The sequence below is a fragment of the Daldinia loculata genome, assembly GCF_022478755.1.
Source record: "Daldinia loculata strain CBS 113971 unplaced genomic scaffold F4817scaffold_70, whole genome shotgun sequence".
NCBI classification, from domain to species: Eukaryota; Fungi; Ascomycota; class Sordariomycetes; order Xylariales; family Hypoxylaceae; genus Daldinia; species Daldinia loculata.
The window spans coordinates 81,735-97,170 of NW_026054924.1; the positions used below are offsets into that span (position 1 = coordinate 81,735).

Consider the following 15,436-nt stretch of genomic DNA (forward strand, 5'->3'; position numbering starts at 1 on the left):
ACTTGAAGTGTGCCGTTATCGACGGTCGAGACTATTGTGGTACGCCAACAACAAATTGCATCTTTTGCCTAAACTAAGAAAGACCGGTGTTTAATTTTGGAAGAGGATATGGCCACATCGGAGGTTCCAATTGTTGAGATGGACCAAGACGGGGTCGGCTCTGCCCATGATGGCAGACCATTAGTTAGCTCCCCAACATCTCTCTAGAGGTAATCGCTTCTAATGCCTTGTATGATAGAAACGTAGCCGAAGCGCCTGTGACGGTCACGAGCAAGCTCGGAGTTATCATAGCCTGAGGACGCCCCCGGGGCTCGAAGTTGTTGCGCTAACCAACTCGGCGGGGCGACATTTCGAGAATTTATACTCCGAAAATGTGACTGCAAAGATTTGGGGGGTGGCCAAAAGAGCATTTTCGAGGGTAAGTCAAGTATAACGACTTCGACCCAACTGCTGACACCTAGCACAGCCAACACCACCAACCCTGTTCCCCGAATACACCAAACCCGGAGGTGTAGGATATGTTTACCGCGATTTAGAGTTCTGGACCTCTGGCTTCTTCCCTGGGTGTTTGTATCTCCTTCTGGAGCGGCAGCGGAAATATGCACACGAGGCCCGCCATATAGGCCAATCATCTACAGAATATGAGTTACATGAGCTCCAGCTGCAGTAAGTATTGATTAGACGCTTTCAGGTGGATGATATGTTGATCGAAGCAGGTTCGCATGCAAATGGTGGACAGCTAGCCTCTACCGAAATGCGAAATTGAAGACCACGCACGATCTTGGATTCATGATTGCTCCATGGGCTCGGGCGGCTTGGGAGCTCGAGAATGACGTGAAGGGTTTCGATACTGTGATTACAGCAGCAGAAAGTCTGATGACTCGTTACAGTCCAGTAGTGGGATGTATTCGATCGTGGGATACATGTATCACCAAGAGATATTCGTTTCAGGACCCGGAAAAAGATTTCTTGGTTATAGTAGTAAGTGATAGAGTCTCTCTAACCTTGGAAATGGAGACTGAAATCGTGGCTCATTGGAACTTCACTGTAGGATAACTTGATGAATCTTGATATGCTATTTTGGGCTGCCGCAAAGTTGCAGGACAATTCCATGTACGCCGCGGCGCTCAGCCATGCCAAAATAAGCCAGCATTGTCATGTTCGAGCTGATTGTTCAACTGCGCACGTAGTCGTCTTCGATCCTGGAAATGGTGCTATCAAGTCGGTATTGACAAATCAAGGGTACGCCGATGACTCCTGTTGGTCTCGCGGTCAGGCTTGGTCAATTGCCGGATTTGCACAGACATACCACTGGACTAAAGACTGCACATTTCTCGAAACATCCAAGGCTTGCGCAGATTACTTCGTAGAGCACTTACCTGAAACTGCTATTCCCCCTTGGGATTTCCAAGCGCCTAGGGACGAGCAGCAACCTACGGACACTAGCGCAGCTATGATAGCTAGCTATGGAATGCTGCTGATTCACGAAATAGAAACAGCTGCTGGAAGGTCGAGTGCATATCTCCAGCACGCGCTGAGAATCACAGAGGCCGTTTGCGCTTCTCATGTCAACCATCCGGCTAAATTTGTTATGGAGGAGGAGTTTGTCGAGACACCTGAGCTAGGAAGTTTAGGCGACCAGAAAACGATGGCAGTTGACATGGGAAAGGGCGCCGAAACGATATTGAACGGTGCCACAATCAACAACTATGAATTTGCTCCACGCAGATGGGCGAACCACGGATTGGTGTATGCGGATTACTTTTTTCTGCTCGTGGGAAATAAACTACTTGAGATGGGCCTTGGAGAGAAACTTGTTATAGCTGAAGGGTTCGGAGTCACACAGGGAAGATGACGTTCGTCCGTCGGTGATATGGGGAGGACCTGAGAGTAGGCTGGAGTCGTCCCTTTATACGATGTTCTCTGTAGTCTACCACGATTAAATTTAGATTTGTTACCCCAGCATTCTAGTGTATCGCTTCTATAGTTTACACCTTAAGGTGGCTCGCCATTGTTCATAGGCTCTGAAAACATGCTTATCCTCTGTGTGGGTAGGAAGGGATGCTGTAAGTATGCATTCAGGTCGTCGAAGTCAAGCATGTCTGAGCTTCCGAAAGACATTCTTCCAGAATTTTCAGGATTGTCGACTTGTAAGAGAGGGCCATGCGTCTGTAGTGACGCTAGCGATGGTGAATGTAGTTCTGCATGGATCCTGCTCGAATGATCTGGCTGGAACGCAAGGGGTAGAGGGGGAAAGGCTAATGTGATACTGTCAGGGGAAGCATCGTTGTTGGATCCGACAGTGTTTGCCTGGGTGTTTCGGGTAGCCATGGGACTAGGTATACTGTGAAGATCGGCGTGGCAGTTTAGTAGTTGGCCAGTATGAATCGGCATTGATATCGGCGCGTCTTGTTCTTGTTGAAGACTGTCATCCTCTGAGTAAGCGGGCTGCCTGATATCAATGGCGCCAGGACCCTGCCGTTGGGCGTGTCTAAGACGCATTGCAAATTTGGACGCCAGATTCTCTACGAAACGCGGACCTTCTTGGGGGCGCCACGGATTCCAACGATTAGACATCTCTAAGAGGCTCTCGACTAGAGACTCGAACTCTTTCAGCAACGGTAATTGGTAATAGGACGCATGGGCTAAAAGCATACGGCCGCAGATAAATAGACAAAAGGCAAATTGCGGGTTTGTTGGTGATGTAGAACCTTGTAAAAACTTCTCCGTTATAATAGCAACTTCTGTAGCTGCGGCTAAGCATGTTTCGGAACTTGAAGCACTGGGTAGCCGGATACGGCTATTTTGCCAATCGGGTAAAGGGTACGCGATGCTTTGATGAAGCAAGACTACTGCGGTGTTGTGCGTAACGTGGGCCAGGGTCAGATTTGGGTCCATGATTCCGTCCTGGTTTAGAACGCAGGCTTCCCGCCACTGCTCAGGCAGGTATAGCTTCCACCTGTTAAACGGTATTAGTTGACGTGGTAAAAGATAAACACCCGTAAGGGCCGGAAAACATACTGGATTAAGCGTAGATCTAACTGTTTAAACTTCATCAGCCATACCTGTACCTCGTGCATCATAGATATGTCGATAACCTGTTGTAGGAAGAACGATGTCACAAGGTTAAGGCTTTCCGTCGCTTCGATGCAGTAAGCAAATCCGCCGAGGGACTCTTGAGATTCTTCACCCACTCTTGCCGATGGAAGCGCACCGTTAACGGAACCGGTCTGATCAGCAACGCCGAAGTAGGGCGTAGGAGTCTCCAGAGGCTCCCCTGCTTCCCATAGGGCCCCTTCGCAAGGTAAACGCATTCTCACATCCGCGCTTGTTAGTGATAAGTTCCAACCAGTCGCAATGCTGCAAAAACGATCCAATTGAAAGATGTTCCAAAAGACCCGGCGCCTCTCTTCTCTCTCGCTCCAATTACGCGCCGGCGGAAGAAAAGCCATCCTCTTAATCATAGCTTTAGCAGAAGTGGCGATAGGCTGATCATCTTCCTCGACACTGAGTTGTAATTGTTCGACAGTCCGGGTCATAGAGCCGACTATAGACCAAGCCGAAGGTCCGCGACCACTCCCAACAGTATCGAATGCACATATGATTAGAGCTTGCAAATTCTCCACCGAGAAAGACTCCATGCTTCGAAGCAGAACAGTCTGTCTACTTCTCTTAGCATTTCGCAGTTTCTCCTCCACGTTTCCAAGGCGGGCGTCATCTGAGAATCTAGAGCATAGCGAGACGATGGCATGAAATATAGTCGTTAAACGTGCTCGCTTTTGGTCTTCAGCCATACGACGACGGAAAAGCCGGACATGAAGCATAGGGATCCATGGATGAATCTTCGCGAAGTATATTTCAACTAATGCATCAACTAAGTCCTTTGGAGGTAAATCTACCTCATCATACTCGGTGGGTTTAGCCCTATCGTAGCCTGCTATACTTCTCTGGGTTAACCGGCTTCCCCTTTGGTTAGGAGACTCTAATATAGGATTGTGTTGCGCAGGATCGGTTGATGCTATATGTGTTAAATTCGACTTCACTTGTGCGATGTGATCTTTCAGTGAAGAAGCAGGATCGCGAAGGCTATTCGAAGGGGAACCAATATGCCCACTAGCTGTATTTGCTAGGCCACTCCATAGTTGCTGCCATAACATACCCTGTCCAAGGAACATCTGCTCGAGGCTCGCTATTAAGAATTAGCCCGGAAGGGCGTTGGTTATATGAAATAAGATGACAAAGGGTTTAGAAAAAGAGTGAACGGCAAGTAACACACCAACTCTCTGGCTTAGATTCTCTATGGCACCGGTTCTCATTCCAGGTTTAGAGCGTGTATCGTCGTAGACACACTGGGTTCCTAGTTTCGCGTTAATATTTAGATAGGCGAGATGACGCGCTTGAAACCGTGCACGCGGGTGGCCCTACGATATTTGATACAAACAGAACACGGTTGTTGTCGGGAGCATTTTGCTTTCTTTTTCCGGCAGGACTGACAGCTTCATGATTCATTAGAGCATGTTCAGATGGACAGTTACCCGTTATCAATGTAGTGCTTACGCCGGACCCTCGACATCGTCGTCGCGTGAGATGCGTCTCCTCTTAGAACGTTGCTGTGCCTCACCATCAGCAGAAAGACTCGCGTCCTCATCGTCCATGTCGACTATTTTATCGGGAAACTACTCGTACACTCGAAAATGACCAAATTACATTCAAAATATGCTCATCATATTACTAGATATACGTAGGGTATTCGGCATGAAGATTAAGCACGACGAGAAAATCGAATTGACTAAAGGTAGGTACCTAATACATATGAGAGGTCAAGGATTTGTGGAACCACCCCCTTTAATTTACATTGCTGTTTAAAGGGATACTAATATACTAATAAACGAATATATGTTTTTATTATAAACCCATATTAAGCTTCAAATGGGGATATTATATTTCCTACTTGCATACATGACCCGTTTAAAGTCGCTGTGTTCGTATGGTGCGTCTTCTATTAATTATCAGCAAAGAGGCTGACGGGCTTAGGTATAGTATGTATTAAATGTCCACATCATGACTCGCAAATAGCACTTGGCGAACATATTAAGTGGCTTTCATGTTTTTCATTTATACCCTTGTCAGATACCAGATCTCCACGTATTAAAAAGATTCACCTTCCCTTGCGCGTAGCGATAATATATACTGGCTAGCTTCATCTTCATCTTACGTATCCCCACGGGGCTGATCGTGGAGAAATCTATATTCGGGATGCCCGAACCTTAACCTATCGAGACTTGAAATCGCAAATCGAGTCGCCAAGACACTGGCATGCCGTGATAGAAAATTTGGTTGGCTCGGTATTATGTAGGTCCAAACCGTTGAGACGTACATATGCTTGCACTTTCGTGGTACGCGGAGGCCGGGCTATCTCCCGGGCTTCTACCCGCCACCTGCCCAGGTATCGTCTACCAACACGACGAAATTTGTTGCAGCTCGTTACCGCGACGAATTAGATACCCATGATTCCCCGGTCTTGTCAGCCCATTCTCCGCGTTAGCCTACCCCGGATTTTGAATCTCTGCTCTGGGTCAAGGGGTACATAATTGCCCACTGCTGATCGCTCCTTGTCTCTGGGTGTTCCTTAACGCAGTCTCCATTCGATGTAATACACTGGTGGCTCTTTACCACCATTGAGACGAAATGACCAAACCTGAAACGCAGGGCGACATGAGCGCCATCACTTCCGTGGAAGATGACCGCGTACTAGGTCACGTAGATAGAGATAGCGAGGTCAGAACTTCCCCTTAGATCCGCAGGGTACTAAAGTTCACAGTCAAAAGATTGAAGCCTATGCCGGCACGACTGGGACGCATATCGACGATGAAACCAACAAGAAGCTATTTTGGACGGTCAATAAGCGAATCTTAGCATGCATGCTAGGAACGTACTTTTGCCAATCTTTGGATAAAGGAACCCTAGGTTTCGCGTCCGTTATGAACATCAAGGCAGATGCTAATCTGCAAGGCCAAGATTATAGGTAAGAACCAACCTCTATATAACTCTAGTCGTGTTGATGCGCTTACAATATCCCCTCATCTTTAGTTGGCTAGGGACAATTTTGTATATGGGTATTCTCGTCGGCGAGTACCCTACGAACCTGCTTCTTCAAAGGCTCCCCGTCTCAAAATATCTATCTGCCAATGTATTCTGTTGGGGTGTTATTATCGCCTGCTCGGCTGCAACTCATAACTTTGGGTCTCTGATGGCCGTCCGCTTCCTTCTTGGCATCTTCGAGTCATGCGTACAGCCAGCATTCATTATCATGTAAGTCAGGAAGTACGACCAGAGTACAATGTGAGACTAGGGCTAACTGTATGCTAGGACTTCTATGTGGGTAAGATATAACCGTATCAATGATATGTTATTCTTAGCTAAGGGGCTATATGCAGTATACTAAACGTGAACAATCCATCCTAACCTCACTCTGGTGTATGTAACATTGAAAGTTCTCTTCCTCTTTTAATCCCTAGGACACGTATTTTAGTGAGAATTTACTAACTTGCTCTATAGACTGCATGACCGGGGTCCAACTAATGGTAACGTCATTCAAATTCTAGTTGAAGTCTGGCTCTTAATTCTAACTGAGAATAGGTCGGGGGTTTAATTGCCTATGGCGCAAGTCACTTCCAAGGTCATTCACTCAAATCTTGGCAGCTGCTCTTCCTCGTACTCGGATGTGCCACTTGTGTCTGGGCTGTCTTCATCGGCTGGTGGTTACCGGACAGTCCCATGAAAGCTAAGTGCTTCGACGAAGACCAGAAGCGACTGATGATTGAGCGCGTACGTGCCAACGAAACGGGTATCCAAAACAAAACGTATAAGCGGTACCAGATGCTCGAGACGATAAAGGATCCGGTGATCTGGTGCTATGTTATGCTCCAGGTTACTTCTACCCTCGTTATCGGCGGCCTGGGGGTGTTTAGCAATCTAATAATCTCGGCGTTTGGATTCTCATATCTTCAAACGCAGCTTCTTAACATTGCTCAAGGGGCTGTTACCATCATAGTCATGGTGGGAGGGGCTTGGCTGGCGACTTGGACGAACCAGACGGCTATCATCATGCATGTCAGTACATATACCCCTTTTTCTCTATTTACTTTACCCAATGGGATGACCCTCGAGCTAACCTACTCAGCTTTGGACCCTGTAAGTTAAGATCCGTATAGAACTCTAAAGATTAGCTACTAACTCTACAGTCCGGCTATTATCGGCACTGCTATCATATATTCGATCCCTCCTAACCCTACAAATAAAGTCGGGCTCTTGATCGCTTTTTACTGCACGCAGTTCTACCTTGCTGAGGGTAATATGATCTTTTCCTTGATCTCTCGGAATGTAGCGGGGCAGACGAAAAAGTCCACAACTCTGGCTATGACCTTCATCGGTTGGGCCGCCGGTAACATGGCAGCTCCCCAGGTTAGTATTGTCTCAGTACCCGACTCAATGAGCGCGAGCGGGCATACATGTGCCTAACAATTATCACGCAGATTTTCCAAGAAACAGACGCGCCTCGATACCAGAAAGGATTCACTGCCCACTTTTGCCTTTATGTGTTATTTAACCTGTTTTTAATTCTCCTCCGAGTGTTGCTTGTCCGGAGGAACGTAGTTAAGCGGCGTGATGCTTCTACGATAATCACTAGGAAACGGGAAGCTAGCTCGAGCAATGACGAAAATATCGAGCACGCCCACGCGTTCGACGACTTGACGGATAAAGAAAATCCCGATTTTAGATATGAACTATAGGTGATATATGTATTATATCGGTGAGACGCTGTCGGAATGATAATGGACGTAGTTATCGGCATTTACTTATATATCTTCTAAATATAATATCTACTTTTTTACTCTAGTCTAAGTCAAGAACGCAGCTTATTAGGGCCGGTTTATTAACCAATATCTCTAGTAAATTATCCCTATTGGTTTAAATTATTGACTAGCACATGATACATTTATCTATTGCATACTCTCCTGTCAACTGCGTTTATTATTACTATCATTCATTCGTATGGTAATGTCCAGTCATCGGTTTTATTCTTAACTAATAGGTATCAAAGCATTCGCTAGCTAGATAACATTTAGACTATTCTAGTAAAGCACCCATAATGAAATCATTCATTTTCACAGCGACTCTCGTTTTTACTTTCCTCGTGCGCTACTTCAAGCCTCTCGTTTAGCTTTTCTAGTTGTGCTGTAGACATAGATTGGGTTTGGGGAACGCCGAAAATGGGTCTTTCCGCTTGCTCTGTGTAATGTTGCTGTTGGTGCTGCTGTTGGTGCTGCTGTTCTTGCTGATACTGATGATCTTGTTGTACTGGTTGTACTAGTTGTGCTAGTTGTTCTGGTTGTACTAGTTGTACTGGTTGGTATTGCATTCGCTGAAGATGATCCAACCATGAGCGGTGAGTTATAAGGCCTGCAGATATGAGCTCGAATTGCTGCGCTAGATAGGCGTGGAACTCCAGCCATTGACGGGACCGTGGATCTACAGAAGAGATTGTGAAAGCAAGTTGTCCTTGCAGTTCCTGGAGACGTACTGCTAGATCATTTGACCAATGACTTATCATGAGGAGCTGAACCGATGGGTCGACTTGCTCCTCTACATGGGAGTGAGAAGCCGCATAACACGGTTGCTGTTGATATTGGCCAGCCAATGGGAAATCCATCGTGACTACTTGACTATCCTTAGATTATGTTGTTCTTACGAGTTAAGTGGAATTTACCAGGGTTCGTTTGGCTTAAGCACTTTACAAAAAATGTCTGGGAGACTCTGGAAGTTAATGACTGAGCAGTGAAGATGATGCAAGAAGATTCTAATACATATTTAGGTAACTAGCTGTGTTTATTAAGAGCTTTGGAGGTGTCGCGAACAAGACAGCTGTAATCCAACAAACGTATTTTTCTACAACTTGCTTCGTGAATAGTAACAGAAGATTGTTCATTGTGTTACATCATCCACCCAAGTTCTTTCAACATTTGCGCAACAACGAAATTGCCTTATACTTTCATACCAATAATGCACTTGTTTATCTTTATAACGTGCATGTCATTTATAAAGGTACTTTGTAATCATTGTACCGGCTTGATTTTAGAGACGAAGTGTTATGCCTACCAAGGAGAGGCAATACATAAAGTTAGATAATAGTATCCTGCTTTAAAATGTCATTTTAAAATCGGAATACTTAGATATCTTCTTGGGGTATTTACATTTGGGGTTCATTATGATATTTTCTCGTATAATAAAGAGCTTACAACTTGCTTGCCTTTATTGTCGCTCTATCTTGAGAATGAACTCTTGTACGTACTAATATAGTTCCGTGTGAATGAGCTGAATAACCGGAGAATATTAAACATATCACGTATAGACACAAGGTAGATTCTCAAGGATCGCGTTCTATACTTTATGTAGTTGAAGAGATAGTCACTAATGAATCATATGGCTTCTCTTCACGGAATAGGTAAAATATAAACATAGCTCAATGCGTGCTAATTTTACCACCTGGACACTATCGAATTTCTCATAGAGTTTATTGGTTAATAATAGTTAAATACAAGCACATATGCAATGCCGCCATCCCCAGTTGAAGACTTATGTAGACCAAAGATGTACGCCAAAGCAAACCGTCTAATCTTATACCATGTATGCGCCGCCTCCCTTAACGCCTGCTATTTAATGCCTTTGCCATATCAGTTCGATCGCCTGATCGAGTTCATCTTCATCCTTCGAAGCATCCGCAACCCGCACATACAGCTGCCTTAGATCCCCACTCTCCGTAAACTCGGCTCCTCTCAGCTTATAGCTCTTCTTCTGATCCGCGGGGTAGGGTTGTCTGAGCGGACCAAGGCTAAAGTCGAAGTCTCTGCTGTCGGCTTTACCCCACGTGCCCTCCATCAATTGTAGGTTGACCGACTCCACACCGTCTGGGTATTCCACAATAGAAAATCCATTTGAGAATACCGTATCATTACCGAACCGCCAGCGCTGCAAGAAACAATCCCCACAAAGCTTGGCAGCTTTTGCCATCTTCTCGACAGGTGCCTTATACCAACTTTTCCAATGATGAAGATTTAAAGGCTTTAATCCAGCTTCGAAAAACCCGCTGGCATCGTCCCTTAAATCCTGCTGATACAGGCCTGGGAGAATAGTAAGCTTGGCTTTGGAGTTAGAGTATACACAGTCCCGAAGGATAGTGTCTCCCTCTATGGTAGTTGCGTCGTGGATACATTGGAGAGCTTGGTCACTAAGCTTTCTGGCCAGCGGAGCCGATAGGAACGCACCAGCGCCGCCGAACGCCATGAAACCAAAGCTCCGGACAGACTGGAAGTCTTCCGAGAGAGCGCCGACGTAAGCATCGGTCTTGTGATCCAACGTGGCGAGACTGTCCGAGAGAGGTTTCAAATCCGGGAAGAAAGTATCGTCGTCTATGAGACCATACCACTGGGTATCGGGACTGTCTTGTTGGAGCATATTGATTAGGACAGCAAAATGATTCTGCGATGTCGAAAAGTCCCCACTAATAGGCTTCACCAAAGTCACATCGATATCAGCTATCTCAAAACTGCGCTGTAGTCGCTTTATGTCTTCAGGCGATTTCTCTTTGGCATCTGTGACGACAGAGACGAGCTTAGCGCCAGTGCCAGAAATCCAATGAGTGAAAGGGATGATCGAGTCATTGAGACGTTTATAATCTGTTGCCACACCGAACATAAGGTGAGAAAACGTAGTCTTCGGATGAGGCTTCGGGACAACTAATTTGATTGGCTCAGACTGGGGAATTATGACATCTCCGCATTGATATAGATCGATTTCTTTCTCGCCTTTAACGAGAGGCTCTGTGATGTTGACGATATCGTCCCTGTCGACAGTATCGGAAAATATGGGCTTGATGTAGCGGCGGACGTAGTGCACGCGCTCGGTTAATTCCAGGTCGATGCTAGAGCGCACCAGAAACTCTAACTCTTTAGAACAGAGCTTAGGATCAGGAAGCGGTTGTTGATGCTCCTCTTCTCCGGATTTGTCACCTGCGGCAGTATCATCGCTGAAGATAGTGGGCTGAGCTGACGGTTGAGAGAGTGCATTGTCAGTTTTTGGCTTCCAGGCTGGCTCTTCATCTTTACTAGTGGGACTCGGCGTAGGAGTAATGATAGTTGGGGGTAAGATGTCAGTAGTGATATCTGCTACCACGACATGGTTGGCATCTGCCTGCCCCTCTGGAGTTATCGCTTCTTTGATCGGAAGAATTTGAGGATCCGCCGCTGGATATGAGGGCGGGACACGGTGATACAGATGAAGGGTCGTATAGGTGACGAGGAATAGGAGCACGGCGCTGGCGAGGACAAAGACGCGGGGGACCTTGGATGGAAACATGGGAGAGCCCTTTTTCTCTTTATCACCGTAGGGGCAGCATAGCTGAGAAAAGTAGGAAGAAGAGGAAGAGAACTAGGAGTTCTTCAGGATTCTAATGAGAAAAGGCAATAGAAAGGATAGTTGAATATTCTACTGGGGACGGGAAAGATTGCATGTAAAGAACCGAAGCCTAGGGTGGGATACCGTACGACAAGACAAGACAAGAGAAGCCAAAGGAAGAGGACCGGGAATACATAAGGTAAGAGGGGAATACATATACGTATGTGTGGTACGAATCCAAAGAGGCAAGAATCTACTTTTAGGTAGGAATTGTGGAATCTTTGAGGGATGGAGAAATATGAGTCGAGGAGATAAAGTAAGCCAAAAACTACATAGTACGCCGACGATCTTAGACAAATGCATTCCTTCCTCTAGCCGTAAGGTTCTTTCTTTCTTAGGTACATAATAATCAATACATCACAGCTGGAGCATTCAAATTGAAAGAAGTACCTATCTAACGTTTATACCGAGGTGCGTCAACCTGACTTAACATCTTAGCTCACATATACAGATACGTGTGTAAGAGGTAAGTAGGTACCTAACCTACGGCAGTTCCTTTTTCTTTCTAGTTGTCGGCGCATCTTCAACGGCTGAAAAAGAAAAAGAAGATGACGCAGTTGTGCAGTGAAATCAACTTGAAAACAATCAGTTCAGATTGTGTCGTTTTCCTTTGGCTCAGTGCTTGCGGGTCCGGCCCTCATTTTCAAGCCACCTAGCATTCCTTTTATCCAATACGCGGTCGGTAAAGACGCCAATGCGGATCGGCGTTGTGCATAGCGCCAGAAAGTTGAGCCGTTCCACCCGATATCTCCACCAACTTTCCCTGAGCTTTCGCTAAGAATCTAGGTTAATAAGATCTAATAAGACTGCGGCGTCATCCCTGTCCCGCTAAACTAGTGGGCGCAAAACCGCAAAATAAGATACATTTGTTGGTCGGGAGCGCCGACCAAGTGTTTCTTATCACTCCTCTATCGTCCGATATCCTAATCGAAGGTACACAGATCGACAGATGCATGATATACCGACGCGTATGACTGGCGGCAATGTGCTTGCTTATACATGGACAAGCTTAAAGAAATATAATTGACACGTAATGAGGGAAGAACATTCAAGGGTACAAAACCGAACTACGAATGTAGGACGCGTCATTTAGACATACGATATCTATACCATGTAATAAGGTCTAACTACCTATGGAATTTTAGTACTATTCAATTGAGAACGTGGTCCATCCGAATCCACGTGCTTAATAGTCGCAATAGTGCCTCGAGTAAATCGACGGCGCATCGAATACTATGTAGAACACGAATAGAATGCGAATCATTTTACGAATTACGACATGTTCCCACCTTTATAGCCTATCCGAAGTTAGCGTCTCTTATGCCTGTATTCCGTACACACATGCAGGTACCTTTACGGTTGACCAGACAAGGTACTGTGCCAAAATGAAAAAAATTCTACGAATTTAGCCTAAAAGGGTAAATAAGCACAATTAGCTCGATTTATCATGGTACTTCGCCTTTTTATATAGGAAAAGTGAATTATTCCTTATAAATACATACACTATTTTTATAAATACATACACTATCCTTATAAATACATACATTATAACGTTATATGGGATAATGTTTTAAAAAGGTATGCTTATTTTTAACCTTTTAACCTTTAAAGCTTTAACGGGCTACCCCCATCGCTAAAAATTTAAAATCAACCAATCAAGTCAAAGGATTTAATTGTCAATTCGATTCAATTCAATTTAATTCAATTCAATTGTTAACTACCACATCTACGCATTTAGATAACTTTACAATCTTAGCAGTCATAACATAATAATTGGTATCATTAGATAGCCCCAATTGATGCGAAAACAAAAATATAATTTGCATTCCAATAGGCCTTTTCGTTGTTATGTTATAGTAAAATCAAATACGTAGCGTTTGTCTGGAGAGGGAAGCACGTGACATCCTTTACAAGCACCTCGATAAAGTCTTTTCAACTAGGCTCCGAATACTTTAATAGCAATATAATACTCAATACATATCGTATAAACATGCAACCTGGACCATTAGTTTCGCATTAATTAGGGCTATTAAATTATATCAATTGTATTATTTGAATCGTTGTTTTTATAAAGTTATCTGAGTGTGTAAAAAGGGTAGCCTGGATAACGAAAGAAGGGTAGCCATTATACTGGTTAAATCAGTATTCTTATTACATTAAACCATAATAAGGCTTGAAAGTATACATTTAAATTGTGGTAAGTGACCTCCTACCAAGTTTAGTTTAGTGTACAATTATTTTTTTCATTTTGGCAGAGTACCTTGTCTGGTCAACCGTAACCTTGGCAGCTTAACACCAACCTTGAACTTTGAAGCTTAGCACCAAGCTGCTGGGGTACAACGGCAGAACGGTTGAATTCGAAGATCGACAACACAAATTGATTTGATTGCGGAGGGTAGAAGATATGAATGAATATGAGTGCTGGGTAGTTTTAAAAGAGCAAATGGTAATTGTTTTATTTGGTAATACCTGATTGCGTATAGATGAGAACATGCATCAGCGGCATTTTCATGCCGTTCGTCTTTTGGTTATGTCCAAGTCTATAATAGCCTTATATACCACTCTAACCATTAAATGAAAGTTCACTCTTGACAGCTTGAAGTTTTTATCCCAAGCACTATACACGACACTCCATAAGTAAGACTTACAAGAGACCACATGCCCCCTTGGAGAGAGTGGGTGCTACTGTTATGTATACTTTAAACCCCCACGGCTAACAGAAACCACATCATCAATCCTCTACCAATTCAAATTCAGATTACAACTCAAGAACGGAAAAGACAGTAGAAAGTAGAAGGTTTAATATTTTCGCATAAAACTATCAGAACGTATCAATAGATCTCTCGGCTATCCGGTGGGAGCTGGCAAACCCCCCAAACGCATACTGAGCCCCCATTCCTGTAGTGTAAACATAAAGTTTCATAAAAATAGCAGTCTACGTTGTCTCAACTGCGGTAGAACCCATATCCAAATCCTTTTCCAGCTCGACAAAACACAAGTCGTTCGGCAAATCCAAGCCCTCACGCCGAAACTGCGTCAACTCCCCCGTCTTCCGATAACCGCAGCGTATGTACCACAAGATCAGCTCGTGTCGGGAAGAAAGGGCGTTAAGTCCCAGCCTGCTGACGCTCCATCTCCGTTGACAGTAGTCCTCGGCATAAGCCAGGACCTTACGTCCAATGCCTCCCCGGTGGTGGTGCTGGTCAACTGCAAGCATGTAGATGCGAGAAAGGTCGGCGTCGCGTTTAGAAACGCCCACAGAGCCCTTTAGGGCGCCGTTTTCGTCAGTAGCTATGAGGTATGCGCTGTCCGGCTTAGTGATGTTGCTCATGATCTCCTCGACTTTGACGCTGAACTGCGACGCAAGAGTCATGTCCCCTATCCAGTTTTCCCTACTATCCTCGGCGCGAAATGCAGACTGCACCAATTGCTGGATCTGCGCTGCATCGTCTGGGGTTGCGACGCGGAATTGAAGATCGCCATTCGCCATCTTAGTGTTGAAATTTGAAATTCAATCTACCAGAAACTAAAATGACTACTTGGATAACTACCTACTTAATATATTTAAAGATTTTATATATAGTTCGCGATCCCGGAGTTCTTAAAGACGTATATACCGTGGTCATGTAATAGGAAGGGCTTGATAGGAAGGGCGTATAAGGAGATGGCAGACACCAGAGAGGAAGGTGTGGGATATTATGAGGGGTATTATTAGATCTAGACCTAATGGCCTTAAGATCAAATCTCTCAGCCCCAACATCAATATCACGCATCCAACTTTTTTTTACATGAAGGGCGTAACTAAAGGCATGGCGGGAATATGTTAATAATACGATATGATGAGAAGGGCTATGTTATCGTCAGTTGATACTTGGTCTTTCTAAGATATATATCTTGAAATCGTATGCGATTACGCTCTGGC

At 44.8% G+C, this 15,436-nt stretch overlaps 5 protein-coding genes across 5 annotated transcripts; 2 read left to right on the plus strand and 3 right to left on the minus strand.

Moving 5' to 3' along the window:
• Positions 1-138: 138 nt before the first annotated feature.
• F4817DRAFT_361645 (glycoside hydrolase family 88 protein) lies at positions 139-1,855 on the plus strand (the record flags this gene model as incomplete). Its single annotated transcript, XM_049306437.1, has 4 exons — positions 139-183; positions 467-666; positions 717-981; positions 1,052-1,855. The coding sequence occupies 4 exons, from the start codon at positions 139-141 to the stop codon at positions 1,853-1,855; spliced, it is 1,314 nt and encodes a 437-aa protein (XP_049154974.1).
• Positions 1,856-1,925: 70 nt separating this feature from the next.
• On the minus strand, positions 1,926-4,783 carry F4817DRAFT_265515 (fungal-specific transcription factor domain-containing protein). The gene is made up of 5 exons (XM_049299356.1): positions 4,558-4,783; positions 4,426-4,496; positions 4,277-4,357; positions 3,022-4,189; positions 1,926-2,959 (listed from the first exon to the last, which is right to left on the minus strand). The coding sequence occupies exons 1-5, from the start codon at positions 4,653-4,655 to the stop codon at positions 1,996-1,998; spliced, it is 2,382 nt and encodes a 793-aa protein (XP_049154975.1). The 5' UTR covers positions 4,656-4,783; the 3' UTR covers positions 1,926-1,995.
• Positions 4,784-5,023: 240 nt separating this feature from the next.
• F4817DRAFT_350512 (putative MFS transporter) lies at positions 5,024-7,899 on the plus strand. The gene is made up of 10 exons (XM_049304944.1): positions 5,024-5,778; positions 5,829-6,025; positions 6,091-6,312; positions 6,370-6,382; positions 6,438-6,477; positions 6,559-6,584; positions 6,640-7,113; positions 7,184-7,194; positions 7,245-7,464; positions 7,536-7,899. Exons 1-10 carry the CDS (start codon positions 5,689-5,691, stop codon positions 7,791-7,793), a joined length of 1,551 nt encoding a protein of 516 aa, XP_049154976.1. The 5' UTR covers positions 5,024-5,688; the 3' UTR covers positions 7,794-7,899.
• Positions 7,900-9,717: 1,818 nt separating this feature from the next.
• Positions 9,718-11,415, minus strand: F4817DRAFT_319980 (glycosyltransferase family 31 protein; the record flags this gene model as incomplete). Its single annotated transcript, XM_049301134.1, has 1 exon — positions 9,718-11,415. One exon carries the CDS (start codon positions 11,413-11,415, stop codon positions 9,718-9,720), a length of 1,698 nt encoding a protein of 565 aa, XP_049154977.1.
• A 2,851-nt stretch (positions 11,416-14,266) lies between these two features.
• F4817DRAFT_350516 (acyl-CoA N-acyltransferase) lies at positions 14,267-15,216 on the minus strand. Its single transcript, XM_049304945.1, has 2 exons — positions 15,070-15,216; positions 14,267-15,004 (listed from the first exon to the last, which is right to left on the minus strand). The coding sequence occupies exon 2, from the start codon at positions 15,002-15,004 to the stop codon at positions 14,450-14,452; it is 555 nt and encodes a 184-aa protein (XP_049154978.1). The 5' UTR covers positions 15,070-15,216; the 3' UTR covers positions 14,267-14,449.
• Between the last annotated feature and the right edge of the window lie 220 nt (positions 15,217-15,436).

What these genes read in the sequence shown, in the direction of transcription:
- F4817DRAFT_265515 (XM_049299356.1), bottom strand. Translation starts at nt 4,655, where the DNA reads ATGGACGATGAGGACGCGAGTCTTTCTGCTGATGGTGAGGCACAGCAA. An exon ending in GACGATGTCGAGGGTCCGGC is followed by an intron (nt 4,497 to 4,557) that starts GTAAGCACTACA and finishes TGAATCATGAAG; the next exon opens with CTGTCAGTCCTGCCGGAAAA. An exon ending in TTCTGTTTGTATCAAATATC is followed by an intron (nt 4,358 to 4,425) that starts GTAGGGCCACCC and finishes ACGCGAAACTAG; the next exon opens with GAACCCAGTGTGTCTACGAC.
- F4817DRAFT_350512 (XM_049304944.1), top strand. Translation starts at nt 5,689, where the DNA reads ATGACCAAACCTGAAACGCAGGGCGACATGAGCGCCATCACTTCCGTG. An exon ending in ACGTAGATAGAGATAGCGAG is followed by an intron (nt 5,779 to 5,828) that starts GTCAGAACTTCC and finishes CACAGTCAAAAG; the next exon opens with ATTGAAGCCTATGCCGGCAC. An exon ending in CATCCTAACCTCACTCTGGT is followed by an intron (nt 6,478 to 6,558) that starts GTATGTAACATT and finishes CTTGCTCTATAG; the next exon opens with ACTGCATGACCGGGGTCCAA.
- F4817DRAFT_350516 (XM_049304945.1), bottom strand. Translation starts at nt 15,004, where the DNA reads ATGGCGAATGGCGATCTTCAATTCCGCGTCGCAACCCCAGACGATGCA.